This window comes from Malaclemys terrapin, chromosome 2 (genome assembly GCF_027887155.1).
Source record: "Malaclemys terrapin pileata isolate rMalTer1 chromosome 2, rMalTer1.hap1, whole genome shotgun sequence".
NCBI lineage: Eukaryota > Metazoa > Chordata > Testudines > Emydidae > Malaclemys > Malaclemys terrapin.
Genome location: NC_071506.1, coordinates 272,107,410 through 272,129,216, shown reverse-complemented (window position 1 = coordinate 272,129,216; position 21,807 = coordinate 272,107,410). Strand labels below are relative to the sequence as shown.

At 40.9% G+C, this 21,807-nt stretch overlaps 1 protein-coding gene across 5 annotated transcripts in view; it reads right to left on the bottom strand.

Moving 5' to 3' along the window:
- XYLB (xylulokinase) overlaps window positions 1–21,807 on the bottom strand; it is a 149,647-nt gene that overhangs the window by 17,894 nt on the left and 109,946 nt on the right. For all 5 annotated transcript variants that reach the window (XM_054021204.1, XM_054021207.1, XM_054021206.1 and 2 more), the window contains one exon: window positions 5,752–5,810. In XM_054021204.1, coding sequence (XP_053877179.1) covers window positions 5,752–5,810 — 59 coding nt within the window. The remainder of the gene's footprint in view (window positions 1–5,751; window positions 5,811–21,807) is intronic.

Below are 21,807 nucleotides of genomic sequence, written 5' to 3'. Positions count from 1 at the left end.
AGTTATCTTCCACCTAACAAGATAAAGGAACCAAGCACTTTGGACTTTGTGGAAGATCCTGACCTGAATAGTGGTCAGCCATCTTGCTGGAAAGTAGATTGGTAAGGAAACTACCTTGAATAAATGCTGTACCTTGTTGTTTTAAGCCTTAGCCACTAGAAAGTGTTTTTCACGTTTATTTGCTTCTACCCATATCTAACTCTATCCCTTACTTGAACTCACTTAAAATCCTATCTCCTGTTGTTAATAAACTTGTTTTACTTTTAATCTAAACCAAGCCAGTGCTGTGGTCCCTTCAAGTAGCATTGTAAAGTAAGCATTTCTAAGGATCCATCTATATCAAGCATCACATGAAACTCTATTTTAGGGGACAAATGGAAAATTGATCAAGACGTCCTTTCCATGGCTTGGTGATCGAATTTAAGCTTATTCATAAATTCATGTATATAACAAACCATTTAGAATGTGTGATTTCTTCCTCGTGAGTGACTTCAAAAGTAACAGATAGAACTTTTCAATGTCAAAAATAAAGAACAAACATTTCACCACATGTTTCATGCAGTCATTCATCAAGAGTTAAAGATGTAAAAGAAAAAACTCCCTAGTATAGACATTAAGGACTATATTTTAAAACAAGAAAATAGAAAGGAGCATAAACTCTGGCAAATCAAGTGTCAAAATATAATTAGGCAGGCCTAAGTCACCAGATGGTATTCACCCAAGAGTTCTGATGGAACTCAAATATGAAATTTCAGAACTACTAACTGTGGTGTGTAACCTATCACTTAAATCAGCTTCTGTACCAGATGACTGGAGGACAGCGAATGTGACACCAATTTTTAAAAAAGGTTCCAGAGATGATCTTGGCAACTACAGGCTAGTAAGTCTAATTTCAGTACCAGGCAAATTGGTTGAAACTATAGTAATGACCAGAATTATTAGACACATAGATGAACATGATTTGTCAGGGAAGAGTCAATACAGCTTCTATAAAGGGAAATCATGCCCCACCAATCTATTAGAATTCTTTGAGGGGGTCAAAACATGTGGACAAGAGTAATCTAGTGGATATAGTGTATTTGGGACTTTAAGAAAGCCTTTGACAAGGTCTCTCACCAATGGCTCTTATGCCAAGTAAGCAGTCATAGGATAAGACAGAAGGGCCTCTCATGGATCAGTAACAGGTTAAAAGACAGGAAACAATGGGTAGGAATAAATGGTCTATTTTCAGAATGGAGAAAGGTAAATAACTGTGTCCCCCAGGGATCTGTACTGGGACCACTGCTGTTCAACATATTCATAAATGTTCTGCAAAAAAGGGATAGACAGTGAGAAGGCAAATTTTGCAGACGATACTGAATTACTCAAGATAGTTTAAGTCCAAAGCAGACTGCGAAGAGCTAGCAAATCTAAGGGGAAAAACAATTGAAGACAGTTGGCAGTTTTTCAAAGAGACATTATTAAGGGCAGAAGAGTAAACTATCCCACTGTGTAGGAAAGATAGGAAGTATGGAAAGAGACCACCCTGGCTTAACCAGGAGATCTTCAATGATCTAAAAATCAAAAAAGAGTCCTACAAAAAGTGGAAACTAGGTCAAATTACAAAGGATGAATATAAACAAATAACACAAGTATGTAGGGACAAAATTAGAAAGGTCAAGGCACAAAGCAAGATCATAGAATCATAGAATATCAGAGTTGGAAGGGACCTCAGGAGATCATCTAGTGCAATCCCCTGCTCAAAGCAGGACCAATCCCCAGACAGATTTTTGCCCCAGATCAAACTAGCTAGAGATATAAAGGGTAACAAGAAAAAATTCTACAAATACATTAGAAGCAAGAGGAAGACCAAGGACAAGGTAGGCCTGTTACTCAGTGAGGAGGGAAAAACAATAACAGAAAATGTAGAAATGGCTGAGGTGCTTAATGACTTCTTTATTTCAGTTTTCACCAAGAAGGTTGGTGGTGATTGGATATCTAACATAGTGAATGCCAGTGAAAATGAAGTAGGATCAGAGGCTAAAATAGGGAAAGAACAAGTTAAAAATTACTTAGACAAGTTAGATGTCTTCAAATCACCAGAGTCTGATCAAATGCATCCTAGAATACTCAAGGAGCTGACTGAGGAGATATCGGAGCCATTCACGATTATCTTTGCAAAGTCATGGAAGACAGGAGAGATTCCAGAAGACTGGAAAAGGGCAAATATAGTGACAATCTATAAAAAGGGAAATAAGGACAACCCAGGGAATTACAGACCAGTCAGCTTAACTTCTGTACCCGGAAAGATAATGGAACAAATAATTAAGCAATCAATTTGCAAACATCTAGAAGATAACAAAGCGATAAGTAACCGTTAGCATGGATTTGTCAAGAACAAATCATGTCAAACCAACCTGATAGCTTTCTTTGACAGGGTAACAAGCCGTGTGGATGGGGGGAAGCAGCAGCAGACATGGTGAATCTTGACTATAGTAACGCTTTTGATACTGTCTCACATGACCTTCTCATAAACTAGGGAAATGCAACCTAGATGGAGCTACTATAAGGTGGGTGCATAACTGGGTAGAAAACCGTTCCCAGAGAGTAGTTATCTGTGGTTCACAGTCATGCTGGAAGGGCATAACGAATGGGTTCCCTCAGTAAGGGCAAATGCAAAGTACTCCACTTAAGAAGGAACAATCAGTTGCACACATAAATAATGGGAAATGACTGCCTAGGAAGGAGTACCGTGGAAAGTGATCTGAGGGTCATAATGGATCACAAGCTAAATATGAGTCAACAGAGTAACACTGTTGCAAAAAAAGTTACAGAAAAGGGCCACAGAAATGATTAGTCATATGGAACAGCTTCCATATGAAGAGAGATTATAAAACTGGGACTGTTCAGTTTGTAAAAGAGACAACAAAGGGGGGATATGATAGAGGTGTATAAAACCATGAATGGTGTGCAGAAAGTGAATAAGGAAATATTATTTATTCCTTCACATAACACAAGAACCAGGGGTCACCCAATGAAATTAATAGGCAGCAGGCTTAAAACAAACAGTCAACCCGTGGAAGGTGACCAGATGTCCCTATCTGGGGTCGATATTTGGGGCTTTTTCTTATATAGGTGTCTATTACCCTCACCCGTCCTGATTTTTCACACTTGCTGTCTGGTCACCCTATGTGGAACTCATTGCCAGGGGATGTTGTGAAGCCCAAAACTGTAACTGAATTCAAAAAAGAATTAGATAAATTCATGGAAGATAGGTCTATCAATGGCTATTAGCCAAGATGGTCAAGGATGCAATCCCATGCTCTGTCCCTAGGCCTCTAACTTCCAGATGGTGGGATTGGACGACAAGGGATGGCTCACTTGATGATTGCCTGGTTCTGTTCATTCTCTTTGAAGCATCTGGCATTGGCCATTGCCAGAAGACAGGATACTGGGATAAATGAACACCTTGTCTGACCCAGTATGGTCATTCTTATGTTCTTAACAGATATTCTTGAGTGTTACCTTTGGTATGTATAAAATGAGGGATTGTGAATACAGGTTATTAAGTGACAGCTTTCTATAGCCCCAGAATGAATTATCCAAAAGCAATAACAATAACTTGAAAACACATTGTTTCCTGAGGTTTTGATTAAATTTTAAAGGATCCAATTAACCAGTGATTAAATTAAAGGAATGGCACTATATTGATCATATTATTTTAAGACACTTCTAACAAGTTTTAATAGCAGTTTTATTATACTTAAACTGCAAGTTCTATAACTTTATTTCCCTCTAAGTTTGTTTCACTGTGTACAAATGTATTGTGAAAAACATCTAGCTCCTTGCCTAGATATAACAGTGAGGAGGCTCTACAAATGGCTCTAGGGTGTATATATAGCTTTAGAAACTAAGGTTTCGCTCCCACTAAATGTACTGGCCCAAGTTCAACCCTGGTGTTGCCTTAGTGGAATTACACGAGCACGAATCAATCTGGCCCATAGTTTTTAATCTTCCTTATGTCAAGTTATTGACTAGAATAACCAGAGCAGATACAACAGACAAAGAGAAATAACAGCAACAAGCAACATGTGTCAATTTTTTTCTCTTGTCCCAATCTACTTTAAACCCTATTGTCATACAAAACTGAGAAAAGGGATTCTGGATGACTCGGGAAATATGGAGCCTTTCACTTCTAAGTCATGAGCTCAAATCTGGATCAATTCCATAATGACCAAGACTGTGATGGGGTGTGCAAACCCCACACCAGGCAAAACTGCCTATACAACTTTGGGCTCAGGCAGCCTTGCCTCGCCACCCCTGGGAGGCATGCTAATCTTGCAGGAGCCCAGTTCAGAAGGTCCCAGCTCTGGGAAGTGGACAGACCTCTCTTCATTGGCTCCCAGGAAGGGAGGATGAAGCTGGCAGAGGCTTCCTGACAACACTGTGCAGTAGCTCTGAGGACACTGAAAAGAGGGAGGCCAGAGACAAGTTTGGACTATTTCTGTGTTGTGCTTTTCCTTTGTTATCTTTCCTCTGAGGCCTGAAAGGGGTTGGGGAAGAAGGCCTAGAGGCAGACTGCAGTAGATAGAAGCCCAGGGAAGAAGCAGGAAGTCTGAAGAAGCAGATCTTAATAGCCTGCTGCAGGAGCCCTAGGCTGAAACCCAGGATAGAAGAATGGACTTGGTTGTCCTATAGGCCACCAGTGAAAGGACTGGTGAAAGCCCCAGACAAGGGTCATAAGGTCTAGTGGGCCTACAGTGAGGCTGAAGCCCTGGCACAAGGCCACCAGACTATATTTGGACAGGACTCTCACTTACCTCGAAAGTGGTGAGACTAAACCATGGCCTGGCCAGAGAGTTGAGTCACAAGACAAAGGTGGCACCCAGCAGACCCCCAATGGTGTGTCACTGAGACGATAGCGAGGAAAACCCTAACGCTGCCACACCAAGCCACAAAGCGGCACATAGGCTGGTGAGTCATTTTGTCAAAGACCTTTGTAGTCTCAAAGCTGTTCTGTGGTAGGTGTGAAATAAATGAGCAAGATCAGTCCAGTTCCTACTGGACAACTGTCCTTGTCACAAATACACCACCACAACTAGCACTAATTATCAATCTCAGGAGAGAGGTTGATGACTAAATGGGCCAGGGAGACTAAACTACTTTCTCATCACCTAGAGGTGGTCCCTTCACAATGGGACTGAGGTGCATTGGTGAGGCAGTATGCAGTAGATTGTACTGATACTGCCTATGCTGTAAGTGTCCTGTGGGTGAATAGAGGACTTCAGCCTCCAGCACTCCCATAGACATTATGGCTGAGATTTTCAAAGGTGTTCAGTCTAACTCTGCTCTCATTGAAATTAATGGTCCAACGCTGAACATTTTTAAAAATCTCACCTTAAATGCACTCTTACCAACAACTCTTTGGTTTGGTTGCTGAAATGATGTGACTTAAGTTATGAGACTTGGAGGTTATCAGCATTTAAGATACTTTCACAAAACTAGTCAATTGTAAATACTCTTCAGAGAACTCAATTTGAAATTAGCATTGGATTAACCTGTAAAACACGGGGAGAAATTATTATAATTTTGTTAACACACTCCACGCAATATCTCAAAATTTGAAAAATAGCTCTTAAAATCTCAAATACTCTCAATCTTATGTGCAGCTATAGAGGCGGCAAACTCAGTACACCAATATAAACCTCTGCCAAAGCTGTTAATATCCAGTGCAATGTAATTTTCTTAACAAACTCAGCGATCTACACTTACCTGTAAGATTTCTTTATTATATGATGCTCCACCAGTGGCCAAAATTCTTGTTCTTGGCACTACAAGGCAATAGAAAGATCAGTTAAATAAGTATCATCAAGATATATGCTATTTAATTTGGCAATTAGAGCACGCAACTGGGAATAAGATGACATGGTTTCTATCACTGACTTTACCAATGGCTTACTGTGTGATTCTGGACAAATCCATAACCTACCTCGGCCTCAATTTTGCCAGCAGTAAAACTGAGGATAGTGCTGCTTAGCCACTGTTATAAAGCATGTTACAATCCATGGATAAAAAAGGCAATATAAATAATGTAACTCTAATATCATTGTGGTACCAAAATCAGTAAGCTCTACTGAAGAGGGATACAGTAACAAAGGCAAGATGATATTATGCTATAGTTTTGATTTGAGGTCAGCCTCAGTTTGGATCTCAGTTATGTATGTGCAAACTGACAAACAACTTACAAAATCAGCAAAATTCTCAAAACACATCTCTTTGTGATGTTCACAATCACTAGTCAGTGAAATCGTGGCAAACTCCATCTGCCTGAATGATAAGAATGTGTTTCAAAGAATAATAATTAGGAAGGTACTAACACATTCTGATAAAATAGTCTTTATGAACCTTCACCCAACACAGGACAGAATGGTTACTTACCTTGCAGTAACTGTGACTTTCCACACATATTTCACTTTTGGTGCACACATGCCCCATGCATGCAACACAGCAGTGCCCGTGGAAGCCACGCCTGCACTGAGTTTCCTCTCAGTTCCCATAGATGAGAGCATAAAGGGCAGGGCAGCCATAACCTGCACTCAGGTCCTTTTCTAATAAGAATCCCCAACGAGCAGGACACTGATCAGTGGGGATGAAAGGCAGGATTCAGAATCTGTGTGGACAACCCATCTGGAAGAATCACAGTTACTGCAAGGCAAATAATTGTTCTCTTTCTTCTTCGAGTGATTGTCCACAGACTTTCTACTCTTGGTGACTAACAAGCTGTTAACCCAGTGCTCGGAGGCTGGTGAGCAGAGGCCCATTTCAAGAGTGACTGTAGGATATCTAACTGAACTAGCAACTGCTCTGAAAGCTTTTACCAAAGAATAATGAGTAGTAAAGGTCTGGATAATAATGAGTAGTAAAGGTCTGGATAAACTTCACATTGCTGATCTACATATCTCTGCTGTGGGGATGCTACCCAAGCAGACTGGAGGCCAGTCACCTGAACTCTGGTGGAATGAATTCTAATCTGTCCAGGTGGCTCTTTCTTAGCCAAACCAGAGCAACTCCTGACACAGTCCAAGACCCACTTCATATCTGAGAAGACACAGGCTGTCCCTTACCTCTTTCAGCAAATATAGAGAAGAGTCCAGGTGCACACCTGAATGGGTTGGTCCTATTCAAGTAAAAGGATAATGCTCTCACAACATCCAACATGTGAAGTCTCATTTCACTTGCTGTGGAATGTGGTTAAGAGCTACAGAGCTCTACCTTGCAGCCATGGGAGAGAAGAAAGAACTGAGTGAAGATTATGGCTGCCCTGTTCTTTATGCGCACTGCTATGTGGAGCAAGAGGACACTGAGAGCACAGGCTTAACCCCCAACAGACATGGCTGTTGAAAATAATCCAGTCTTATGCTCATGTGCACCAAGAGCAGAATCTATGTGGACAATCTCTTGAAGAACTGAGCCCATACCTTTTGGGATATTAAAAATAGCATCCTATTCATCTTTGAATCAACATTTCAAGAAATGCCTCCTTCTCTTCATTAATAATTCACTCACTGTCCTGTGTCTTGTCATTTGTTTTTATGCTTGTCAGAGCACAAAATCTGTGTTTATGTCCATAACCCCAATTCAGCAAAGTACTTAAGAATATTAGTAGTAGAGCTGGTTGCAAATTTCACAATGAAATAGTTTTTCATTGAAAAATGCAAATTTCTCTAAACCAAAACTTTTTTTGTCAGTTTCAACAAAAGTATTGTTGGGAAGCTTTCTTAGGTTTAGGATGGGATTTCTGGTCAAAATGAGAACAAGAGACTAGCCCACCTCAGACAGCCTGATGGTTAGGGCACTCACCTGGAATGTGGGAGACCCAGATTTAAGTCCCTTGCCCTCAACAGGCAGAACAGGGACTCAATTCCAGGTGAGTGCCCTGCCCATGGGGCTATTCTGGGCATGCTCTATGGTTTTTCACCTAAACTTTCAGAAGGTCTTAGTTTCATCCCCAATGCAGAATGGGAACATTTTTGAAACCTTAAAAATTTTCAATGATAGGAAAACCATTTCCTGCCCAGATGTTGTGGGTAGACCCATTGACTTCAAAAAGACTATTCATGTGCTTAAAACTAGGCAACTATTTAAATACCATTGCTGAAGTAGGGCCCATGTTTGTAATGCGCAGCATGAATTTATGGAAGGAGATGTTTTGTAATAATCAATAGTAACTACTATAGTGTTTGGTACTGTTAAACGCTATAATGCTGAAGACCCCTCCCAAAGAGATATTTCACTGATTACATCTATATTATATCAGCCTCAATTTGGCTTGAGCTGAAGACAAAACACAATGGAAAAGGTGGTCAAACAGCTCTGGAGGCTACAAACAATTCTTTATATTCTACCTTTTAGAGAATCTGTAGTCAAAGCCCTGAAAATAAAAAGCAACAACAAAGTGAAGATGTAGATTGCATAGGGTTCTCATACAATTTCTGAACCTACAATGACTTGCTCAGGTAGAGACTTTATGACACTGCCAAAGAGAACCTCACTTTACCAATACATTAATCTTATTTTCCTTTTTGGTGCATATTCAGTGATGCACAAATTGTGTTTTAAAAGCCATTCAGATATCTGTCAATGTCAGTAAACAAATCAACCAAATGATTCCTCAGGGGAACCAAGTTTCAATTATACCTACATTGAGTGACAGATCCCTGCCAAGATCATCAAAACAATGTAATGCAGAAACAAGTGAAAAATAACCAATAAACCACTGTGCCTGGAAACAAATCTGAACTCTTTATGGTTTGCCTATTAGTTGAATTTCTCTTTTGCTACACCTTGTTGTGGGCATGATATTCTCAAAAAAGCATCACATCCAAGATGAAAGCACCGCATTTCCAAGTCATCCTGCAAAACAGACTGAAGTGAAAAACAGAAATACATTTACCTCACTTTGCCGCACGACAGTGACCAATTCAAAGAATGAGACTGGTTTCTGCCTCCGGCCACATGGGGAATGCATCATACAGTGCCACTATACCAAGGTCAGGGAAGAACAATGTAGAACATAAAGGTGATAAGGGCAAATAGTAGGAGTCCAAATGAAAATTACAACCACTTCTTGGGTAAATTGCTTCTTTCAACTACTTCTACCCAAGCACACTCCAGCCCTTTGTCCTTTTATATGCTTTTGTTATGCAAGCATCCAGCTTTGGATCACTGTACTAATATAGGAATATGTTGCTGTATATTTTAATTGGCCAAGGTAAATATTGGGCTGTAAATTGCTTGTTTTGTGCATTCTCCAGATTTGTATTAAGTGACTTCAGTGTCCATACAGAAGACAATTCTTCTGTGTTGGCTCAGGGTCTCGTGGCCATAATGACTCATCGCTGAATTACCTTTGAGACTGAGCCTGCTCAAATGCAATGAGTCATCAATTACCCGCAGGGTTCACCCAATCCACAGGTAAGGCTCCATTCTTGTGATCCCAAGGCAGGTATATAGGCTCCAAAGAGAAACAGTCTCTCCAGTCTGCTCATCACTAACTGGCCAGGAACATTCCCCCTGCCAGTAGTTTCAACAGACTACCTTTACTCCTGCTCCAGCCCATGCCTGTTCCCATGCCAGCCAGACCCTATTCCAGCTTTCATCTGCTTCTGCCTCACCTGGCAACTCTAACCATTTCAGCAGATTGCCCTTTTCATGCTTGGTCAAGCAACTGAGACGGAAACCTCTGTCACGTCTGCTACTGAGATGTCGGAGTTAATTCAGTGCCTCCAGAGCCAACGTGCCCAGCTCCAACTGGAGAACACCGTCTCTGCTCACAGATCCCGACAACCCAATACCCCCAGTGTGGCCAGATGTAGTACCTTTAGAACAAGGCCTGAAGGTCCTGCTGCCAGGAAAGTTGGATGGGAACTACCAGAAGTTCTGCAGGTTCCTCAACCAATGCCATCTGTTTTTCCTGATATGCACTGAGATGTAACCCATTAATCAGGCCAAAGTGGGGCTGGTTATCAATTTATTGATTGGTGAAGTGCTAGACTGCACCTTTCCTCTCCTAGAGCAGTCCAGCCAGGTCCTTGGCAATTTTGACAAGTTCCTCCATGCCGTCTCACTCATATTCGATGGTCCAAACTGTGCTCATACCACCAGCGCTGCCCTGCAGTTTCTTAAACAAGGCCGTTGGTCCAACTTGGCATATGCCACCTATATTCAACGTTTGCTCACTGACATGGAATAAATGAGGAGGCACAGATCTATCATTTCCGTCAGGGTCTAACAGATGACATAAAAATGAGTTGGCCTGGGTAAACCGCCCTCCTCAGGCCCCCACGGTGCTGAACTCAGACACTGAACTATGCATACAGATTGAGAACCAACTGTTCAAATAGCGCCAACGGGAAAAAAAGGTATACGTTCTACCCCAATCTAGTCTGGTCCCATTCCAGCTACTACCACAACCAGTCCCAGGGTGACAGCCTGGGAAGAACAACGTGATGCAAAGATACCTCACGGACTGGGAGAAGGAGTATCAGCGACAGAACGGCCTTTACCTATACTGTGGTGGGCAAGGCTGTCTTGCCACCAAATGCTCCCTCAAATCCAGACCTGCAGCAGATCAGGGTAACAACCACATAAAGCCCCTTTAGAAGGGTCACAGCTTGACATAATCACCAGATTGGGTGCCACAAGCCAACTTTAACAGCCGTGGACTGTTGTCATCCCCACCTGCAAGTCTTGCTCCGTCTCTGTGTCCCGTCTACACATGAGGTGAACTGCTCTCAATTTGCACTTGTGGATTGTAAAGTCTCCAGTAATTTTATGAATACTGGATTTGATAAGACTAACCAACTTCTGGTACAAAGAAAGCTCACCCCAGACCTGGTGGAATTGATTGATACTGTTCTCAGGTCCTGTTACCCATGAATCTATGCCCTTTGGTTTGAAACCCAAAACCACCAAGAAACCCTGTAATTTAACTTGATCAACTCACCCCACTTCCACATAATACTTGGCATCCACTGGCTCTTGGTCCCTGATCCAAATATCTTCTGGAAGATTCAAGAGGTACAGTGTGAGTCAGGCTACTGCCAGCAATGATGTTTAGCTAAGTCAGGCACCAAGGAAACAAGAAACAGTGTGGGGAAGGCCACTGTCTTCTGTTTCCAGCAAATTCAAGAAGGTAACAATTTACCAATCCCTGCAAAATATTGAGATTTTGCCAATGTGTTTGACAAAAGAAATGCTGACATCCTACCCCCATATCAGTCCTGTGTCTGTCCCAGTGAGCTGCAGCCCAGGGCCAAAATTCCATTTGAATGGATTTATCCCTTGTCAAACCAGAATTCCAGGCCCTACAGAAATACCTTCATGAGAACCTGGCAAAAAACTTTACCTGTCTGTCTACATCCTCCACCAGGGCTCTGAATATGCTTGTCAAAAAGAGGGATGGCTCCTTCCATCTCTGTGTAGACTGTTGAGCCCTGAACAATATCATCATCAAGAATAGCTAACCCTTGCCTTTGATCAGCAAAACTATTGGAGAGGGTCAGCTCCACTAAAACATTCATCAAGCTTGATCTTTGTGGTGCTTACAATCTAGTCTGATTTTAAGAAGGCGATGAGTGAATGACAGTGTTTCACACCTGGATGGCCATTCTGAATATCTTGTCATGCTCGTCAGCCTTTCCAATGCCCCAACCACATTCCAGCACTTTGTCAATGACTTCTTTAGAGATGTTCGGGACCAGTTTGTAGTGATTTATTTAGATGACATCATCATCTTCTTGAAAAATCAAGCCCTCCATGACCAATACATCCATTTGGTACTCAATCATCTTCAAACAAACTGATCCTTTTTCCTCCCAGTTTGGTTTTACCCTCACCTATCACCCTTGTACCTGGAATGGCACGCCTGATGTGTTGTCTCGCAAGGACAAATACCTGGACAAAAGGAATAGACCCCTACAGCCTGCCACAGTCTTGAAGCCTGCCTTTTGTCAATGTATAGGTGAACAATGATTTATTGTCTCTTGTGAAGTCTTTCCTGCCTCCATCCATTTGTGGTATTACTGTTGTTGACCACTACACACCCGGCTCCCAACTCAAATGTCACAGTCAAGAACGGGGTTCTCCTGTTAAAAGATTGGATCTATGTCCCCAATGGCCAACCACATCTAGCCCTACTCCAGCTATGTCACTACTCGTCCCTGGCTGGCCATTTCAGTCACTGGAAAATGATGAAGTTAGTCTCTCGTCATTTCTGGTGGTCAAAACTACATCAGTCTATAAAGTCTTAAATCAATTCCTGCAACATATGTGCTTTGACAAAAACCTCATGAGCAGAAACCCTGGTCACTTTGGTTTCACTGATGACTCTATCTCAACTCTGGTCATCTCTCTCTATGGACTTTATTATTGATCACTCCAATTCCCAAGGCCACTTGGCCACAATAGTTATCGTTGACCTCCTCATAATGATGTCTTTTTTTGTGCCCTGCAGGAAAATCTCTACTGCAGAGGTGACAGCCCAACTATTTTTAATCACATCTTCAAGCTCCAGGGTTACCACTGGATATTACATCTAACCAAGAATCGCAGTTCATTTCCCATCGTTGGTAGGAATTGTTCAAGCTCTTGAATGTTAATCTATGAGCCTCCTCAGCCTATGGGAAGACACAACAAGTAAACCGAATTCTGGAGCATCATCTCTGCTGCTTTATCAGTTACCATCACTTCTTCACTTTGCCAAGTTTACATACAATAATTCTGACCACAAATCAATCCACCAGAGTCCTTTTTACACCATCTATGGTTTCCATCCTTGGTTTCACCTGTCCATACTGCCAGTTTCTCTCATTCTGACAGCTTCTAAGCACCCGCACCACAACTATGAAAAATTAAAAATCTCCACACCACAACCATGAAAAATTAAAAATCCACTCATACTCCACCACAACTCCACCAATGTACAAACGATACATTGACCTCAGTTGTCGGGACACCCCTCACATTGTGGTCTGGGATAAGGCATGGCTCTCAAAACAAAACACCTTTTGCCCATCCCTCAAGGAAGTTAGGATACCAATATCTCAGCCCATTCCAAGCAGGAGGCTCCTGGGAGCAGCACATGGCAGTGGAGGGAGGGATAGCTGAACTGCCTGTCAATTGATAGCCTGCTGGGCGGCTGCCGCACAGGGAACTTAGGGGAGCGGGGAGCTGATAGGGGGAGCTGATGGGGGGCTTCCAGTCCACCCTGGTTCCAAGCCTCCAACAGCTAGCTCCAAAGGCTGCTCTTTCTTCAAGCAATGGACAAAGCAGGTGGCTGCCAAACAACATTATAAGGGAGCATTGTGCAACTTTAAACGAGCATGTTCTCTAATTGATCAGCAACGTACCAACGAAACCATGTTAACCAGGACAACTTTAAGTGAGGAGTTACTGTAGTTATTTTGCCATCTCTGGAATATTTGTTAATAGTGATGTTATGCAAATTTTACAGCATGGAATAATTCATCTAGCAGCTAGCAGGAGCAGAGGGGGCACAGCCCCACTATACGGTGCCAGAACACAGATTCATCTCTGTGAGCTGCAGAGAGAGGAGAGCAATCCAGATGTCCAGAATTGTAGGCGAAGCCGCTAGCAGAGAGGAAATTATCAGTAAGAAATTTTCCATTCTCGGTGATCTTTCTCTGTTTGAGGCACAAATCTGACAGAATATTTTGATGAAGCCAGGGCTGCACTCCAATGCTAAAGGTAAAAAATATGGATTTCAGCATTCGTATTTACAGTAAGGAAAGAAGGAATAAATCCAGACCAAAAGTATGCACAAATATGAGCCAGAAATTCTTCAGGAATATATATCAGGAAACTTTCTGAGAGTGAGATCGATTAGGCTGTGATATAAATCCCAAAGGAAAAGATGGAAGCCTCATTACTTGCGAACTAGACTGCACAAGACTCTAGAAATGTATTTTGGGGGACAACCCTGCATTAGTAGAAAGATTAACTGGATGGGGGACCAGTAGACCTCTTCTGTCTCTTTAACTTCCAGGAATTTGTGATTATTAGGATTTTTTTCATGACAGAAAAAACTGTAATGAGTTCTATTAATCATTGACATACATGGTGGGGTAAGTAAGGCAGAAAGTGGGGATGTGTGCCAATGGAGTTACATTGCATCAATTTGGAATGCACTATTTGCTGCTTAAGTGGAGTTAGCCTTCTTTGTCACCCAAGGCTTAGAAGAGGCAAGAGCTGGGAAAGTTAAAAACAGGATGTGTCAAGAGAAAGTTCTAATTGCTTTTTTGGCTATTTAGCACTATTCCAAACATCCATGTAGTGGCTAACACTCTAACTAAATGGTTAAGATAAAGTAGCTTCCCCTACTTTAAATTACACCCACACCTCTATACATGTCCCTAAAATACTTGGCAACACCTCAGCCTTGTCACCTCCCTAATTTTCCACCTGAATTCGCTATGGCATTAAATAGACAGAAGCCAGATATTGGACTGAATCTATCTCATTTACTAATTGATTCTCAGAACAATTTTCTAAGGTAGTCTGATTTTACATATGGGGACACTGAAGTAAATATACTAGGTGATTTACCCAAGGCCAGAGACAAGTACAAGCATGAGAGCTGGGATTAGAACACAGAAATTCCTGGTTCTCATTCCTTTAAGGCTGCTAGACTATGCCTCTCTATGTACTATAGGATGCTTCTAATTTATTTGTTATGAGGGTCTTATATCTTTTTAAAATATTGTTCTAGGGGTTGCCAGCTTTTAGAAATTTCACTCACTCAGAACTAAAATATAGATTAGTGATATGTGGGTTATCCAACCCACTAGTCCTCTCTAAAAAAAGAAGCTAAAACAGAGCTTTTCACCTCTAGGTCACCAATTTCAAATTTTATCCTGGGTCTCTGGCTGTTCGGTGGCATATGTATAATGAGTTTCATAGATTTTTAAGGCTAGAAGGGAATATTAGTAACTTCTAGCATTCTAGTCCAACTTCCTGAACAACAAAAGTTTCAAAATTTCATCCAGTGATTTCTACATTTAGCCCAACAATTTGAGGATGAACTACGCTATACATTTTAGAAAGAGATTTAGTGTTGATTTAAATACACAAAGTGATGGAGAACTTACCAGATACTCTGTGCTAGTGGTTAATTACTCTTGCTGTTAAAGAATTGCATCTTCTTTCCAGTTTGAGTGTTGTGACTTTAACTTCCAGCCACTGGATCTTGCCATCGCTTTGTCTGCTAGATTAATTAGCATTCTAATACCAAGTATCTTCTCCCTGCATAGGTACTTCTAGACCATGACTAATTTGCTTCTTAGCCTTCTTTTTGATAAGCTAAATAGACTGAGCTCCTTCTGTCACTGTAAGGCATGTTTTCCAGACCACAAATCATTGGTGTCATGCCCCAATCTGTGCAAGTCCTATTGAAATCTATGGGAGTTGATCGTGCACTGTACTTCCAGTTAAGAAGTCAATGATCGAATTGACATGAAACTACAAATTTCTCACTAATGGCATTGGAATGTAGCCCTGGCTTCATGAAGATATTCTGTCAAATGAGAAATGCATGCTTCAATCTGAGTGAGAAAAATCATGTTGAATGTACAGATCATTATAATTCTGGTATATACACACAAGGGACTCAAAATATTCTAGAAGTCTTGTTGCCTACATGCCAATATACAATTATTGTTTTTGAAACTGCTGACTTGCTTCTTTAAAAAACATTATAACATTCAACATCACATTATTTTAAAAAATTCTATTTTATTTTTCCCATATAGAGGCATATTCAGCCCGGTGAAACTCACAAGAGAAATAAAAATAATACTGGCACACATACATATAGCATCTTCCTACAGGGTTTTCAAGGCATTGCATGAAGATAGGAAAATTGGGAAAAGTGAAACGTAGAGAAGTTAAAGGACTTTGCCCAATGTCACACAGTAAGTCAGTGGAAGAATCATGAATAGAACCCAGGTCTCCTGTTTCTGTCTTCTAATGGCTACAGTACAAAATCATGAGATTCTACAACAGCTAATCTGCAGGGCTTTTGCTACCTGGAGAAGGCATTCCATGAGGAGAAGGGAAAAAACAGACCCAGCTTCAGAGTTTCCTAAAACCATAAAACTAAATGAAAAGGTTCACAATGGAAATGGCCTGAGCTTGAACACCAGATCTAAAGTGATGAAGGTAGAGAACATACATCAGGGAAATTTAGATTCAGATCTAATTCCAGTGCAAAACACTGTGGTTCTCCACTACAGGTGAAACTGGAACAACAAATCCAGGAACAATTCCAAATTTTGGGAAAAGTTCAAATTGGGATCCAATTTCGAATCTAAACTTCATTACTTGAGTCTATATCAAATTTGCACAAACATCTGCAAACCAAAGCCGCTGTGTTTCTCCCATTTCTAGTCTTTGGTTGTTCTGACAGGCATACTTATCAATATACCAAGGCCTAAAGAAAAGACAAAAAAGGGTGTGATCCAGGTGCTGAGATTTTTATTTGATTAGGGGTGGTCAGGATCCAGTCCAATGTGTGGACAAGATGCAAAATACAAGGCTTTAGTATGAGAAGCTTAGAATGTTACAGGACTCAATTATTTTACATAGTTATCTGTAAACCTCAATTTCCTAATTCAACATTTCTGATGTAAGAAATTTGAAAGAATATAAAAAAGATAACCTCCTGGGCCTAACCCTGATGAGCTCACCAAGGCAAACTGCCACTGACTGAAAGATAAACATTTGCTTGCAGAAAGCAAGGCTAAGGAAAAAAGTGAATCTATTCATTTGTTTTCCCATTTAAACAAAAACGTTACATATGAAGCACCAAAGATGGAGGCAGCACCACTGGGAAAGCAAACATATTAAGCTAGAAATATTCATTCTCCGCTTCTGGACAAGGTGATTGCAGAGCCATTGGCCATTATCTTTGAAAACTCATGGTGATCGGGGGAGGTCCCGGATGACTGGAAAAGGGCTAATGTAGTGACTATCTTCAAAAAAGGGTAGGAGGAGGATCCGGGGAACTACAGGCCAGTCAGCCTCATCTCAGTCCCTAGAAAAATCATGGAGCAGGTCCCCAAGGAATCAATTCTGAAGCACTTAGAGGAGAAGAAAGTGATCAGGAACGGTCAGCATGGATTCACCAAGGGCAGGTCATGCCTGGCTAACCTAATTGCCTTTTATGATGAGATAACTGGGTCTGTGGATGAGGGGAAAGCAGTGGATGTGTCATTCCTTGACTTTAGCAAAGCTTTTGATACGGTCTCCCACAGTATTCTTGCCAGCAAGTTAAAGACGTATGGGCTGGATGAATGGACTATAAAGTGGATAGAAAGCTGGCTAGATCATCGGGCTCAATAGGTAGTGATCAATAGTTACATGTATAGTTGGCAGCCGGTATTAACTGGAATGCCCCAAGGGTCAGTCCTGGGGCCGCTTTTGTTCAATATCTTCATTCATGATCTGGAGGATGGCGTGGACTGCACCCTCAGCAAGTTTGTGGATGACACTAAACTGGGAGGAGTGGTAGATCCGCTAGAAGGTAGGGATAGGATACAGAGGGACCTAGACAAATTAGAGGATTGGGCCAAAAGAAATCTGATCTGGTTCAACAAGGACAAGTGCAGAGTCCTGCACTTAGGATGGAAGAATCCCATGCACTGCTACAGACTAGGGACCGAATGGCTAGGCAGCAGTTCTGCAGAAAAGGACCTAGGGGTTACAGTGGACGAGAAGCTGGATATGAATTAACAGTGTGCCCTGGTTGCCAAGAAGGCCAACGGCATTTTGGGCTGTATAAGTAGGGGCATTGCCAGCAGATCGAGGGACGTGATCATTCCCCTCTATTCAACATTGGTGAGGTCTCATCTAGAGTACTGTGTCAAGTTTTGGGCCCCACACTACAAGAAGAATGTGGAAAAATTGGAAAGAGGCCAGTGGAGGGCAACAAAAATGATTAGGGGGCTGGAGCACTTTTTCACTAGGAGGGTGGTGAAGCACTGGAATGGGTTGCCTAAGGAGGTGGTGGAATCTCATTCCTTAGAGGTTTTTAAGGTCAGGCTTGACAAAGGCCTGGCTGGGATGATTTAGTTGGAGATTGGTCCTGCTTTGAGCAGGGGTTGGATTAGATGACCTCCTGAGGTCCCTTCCAACCCTGATATTCTATACTCTATGAATGTAGGGAATATATTGATAGCATAGCACAGCGTTCAACTCTTCACTAACCTGCTCTGTGACCATGGGCAAGTCACTTCACTTCTCTGTGCCTCTATGTGTACATACAGCACCTAGTATAGGAGGTTCCGATCTCAGTTGGACCCACGAGACACTACTGTTCTACACACACACACACACACACACACACACCCCTTCTCTTGGAAAGTGAATTTTTAACAAGGGTCTCTTGTGGTCCCCAGGAACTCCCTCCATCCCTTTACAGGTAAAATTAAGACCCGTTGATGGGTATGATGTTTTTATTTTAACTGAAAAATAATCACAGACAAACTAATAGATAGAATGATTTTTTTTTTTTTTTTTAAGAATTGCTCTACATCAGAATTAAACTGTTCTGGCTCTCAGTGTATCGTAACAGGAACGTTTTAGGTAGCTAGCCACTCACTGGGCTGGGCTCTTGTAAATTGGATGCTGTTGCCAAGCAACAGTAGATGCTAAGGAATGAAATACAGTCTGTAGAAACCTAATAGCCTGAAGAAAAACAGAATCACAATCTAAGATTTATGGCATTTTTAAAAAGGAGACAGAGAATGCCACAAACACACATACAGACTATTAATTTATTGTAAATATAATTAGTATATTTTCATAATGCATAATTAACTAGCAAAACAAAAGAAATCTGATAGGTGAATTGCTTTATATTTTTCTTTATTAAGCTTAAGTAGACAGTCCAAAGATTCTTAAGAAATTAATCCATTAAGACCGAGCTCTGACATCTACCATGAAAAGATTTCAGAAAAAGAATGCTGTGTTGATAAAGCATTCCCAATGGTCTCCCTGTGCTATCTACCTATCTGTGTTTTTCTGCCATGCTCATTGACATGACATCTGATCATCAGAAAAATCTGTGTAAGCCTATTAAGATTTAAAAATATTTTTAGCAAGTAAATTAGAATACATTAACACAACTCATCTGTGTTCACCCATCATGCATATTTTATACTACTCAGGCAAACTGCCTTTAAATGATATACCAGAGCTATGCAGGATACACTGTAGTGTGGCGAACAATGTAATCCTGTGATAAAGGTCGTTGTTTCCATAGATTTAATAGTTTATTTGGGGATCCTGATGGACTGTGTATTTTAATCTGCAAATACAAGAGGAAGATTGGGCCAAAAGTTTTGATTGTAACCAAGAGAAGGGACTAACTGAAAGCTTAACAAGATCAAATTGACCCAACAGAAACAAAAGAAGCTGCAGCAGCAGCAGGATTGCAACTTTGTTGTGACCTCCTTCCAAGTCTCAATTCCATGGTCCAAAATCTTCCCAGAGTTAAGGCCACTTTGGTCCCTTCCACTTTTGCAGAGTGGCCTTAAATGCTGCATAGTTGTCCACAGACAGATATAGGAGGGTCTCTGGTGGCACACAACTGTCTTAGTGGCTGTAATATCACCATCTGTTTCTGCAGCTATACTGGGAGTGAAGGAAAGTGGGCATGACTGGATCTTCCCTGAACCTCAGTGACCTCGGAAATACCATAATGGCCCCTTGGAGTCACTGGCAGTCAGAGCATTCTAATGAACTGCCATAAATTATACTAAGTTAAGACAGGGGACCAAATTGGTGCACAGCCAGACATGAATAACTGTGGCTTAAAGACATCTTCCTCGGCACCTCTGGTACAAATATAATACAACAGCTTTTCAGTTTTAATGACCCTGGAGCTAACTTGTCTTATATTGACATAGTTTCTAAGAACATCTTTCCATGTTATGAAACCACTCCAATTAGCAATCTCTTTTCAACAGAAGCTCAGGACTGACATAACAAGGGTTTATTTCAGGTCTGGATTCAGGTACATTAGACAGAACTAAGTGGGAAAGCATACATGGAACAAGCCTGAAATAACGTTGGCTTTAACTAGGGTTATAAATTGCTTGTTTTAATGTGCAATAAATGTCACCAAATTCAACCACACAGAATTAAACAAGGGTTTATGAGGAAAAGGGAGACAGTGAAGCTGACTTTGTATATCTTGGGTCCACACTGTACCATTTATAGAACAGTCACAAAAGGGCTCAACTCTAGTAAGACTAAGTCCATCATGGGGCACTGGTAATTGATGACAATAAACAAGAGAGAACCCAGGGCTCTTCGGAACCCTGCCATTCATTCACCGAGTCCAATCAAATCCTTTATGTTGTATTTAAAACTGTTTCAGCCTCCTTTTGAGCCCACCCACTTTTCCTATCAAAGGAATATTGGAGATTTACACTAAGTTTATCAACAAACCTTCATGTTAAGCAATGTCAGTTTTAAAGATTTCCATAAATTAAAAAAAAAAAAAAAAGACAAGAAATCTGCCACTCTTCCTGGTTGAAACAAATTTTGCAATCTATAACAAGCTGCCCGTACCTCATTCCACTCTAATTAACCTGTTACAGGTTGCAGAGCTGATGTATTTGATTCACACAGTAAAAAACAAAGAAACACTTTAAAAATCAGGTTCTATTATTAAAAACCCATAATTTAGATTTTATGGCACAAAGTGCATCAAAACATAGGTGTTCTACATTTCAGTTATCTGTCATACTTTTTGATGACGTGTGTCATATGCATTAACGGGTTTGAAGGCTGAGAGGTATGCTCTTTGTTATAAATCCTTCTACAATGCTAAATAATTCCTCTCAATCCTTGGTAGTTACACCTTTCCAATATTAGTCATTATTAACCCATGTTCTAGATATTTGTTCTTGTAATCTCTTCTGAGGTGTCAATCTCTTCAGCCTCTTAATCATTTTTGCTACTCTGCTATGAATTCCTTCCATTTTTGCTACATCATTCTCATGTTGAGGTGCCCAGAACTGAATGTATTTAGCTTCAGTGTACCTGGCACAGTAAAAGATTAACACAGCTGGACAATTCACAGGCTATTCCAAATGCCAAAATAAAAGAGAACTGCTGAAACAGCTGAAAAATGAATGTAAAGAGGTAGAACTCCAAACCTTCTCTGAGTAAAACCCACATAAACTGCAACAAAAGTATAAACACCAATCTGAGCTTTAACCCAAAGCCTGACTGTTCCTACTGTTTCCCTGAACAGACGTCTTTGTTTCTTCCCAAAGAGAGGATTCCATCTCCTCATATCCAGGATTGAGTTAACAAGCTATCTCTGCCACAAAGTGTAGGCCAGCATTTTCCTACAGTGTTCCAACTCATGCTAATGGGATAAGTCAGCTAAGGAGACCTGACACCCTGTTGTATGCTATTAAAGAAAAGAAGATGTATTAGTTTATTTTGTTACATTTAGACAGATATGTGACTTATTATGAAAGAAAGCTATCTAGCTAACTCTGTAGAGTTCTAGTAATATCTATCAGGCAACTACTAGAGCTTAGATGAGCAGTAAAAGAGAAAATTAACATTCCTAAGAGAAGTGGTGTAGTGGCCAGAAACCCTACACTACATCTCTCAACTAAGAATGTCTACCACCAAAGGAGGGAGAAGGAGGGTATCAATCAAGACAGCAATAATGAAACAAAAAGATATTTAACAAAAAGCTTATTTTGTTATTAAACTACCACATGGAAT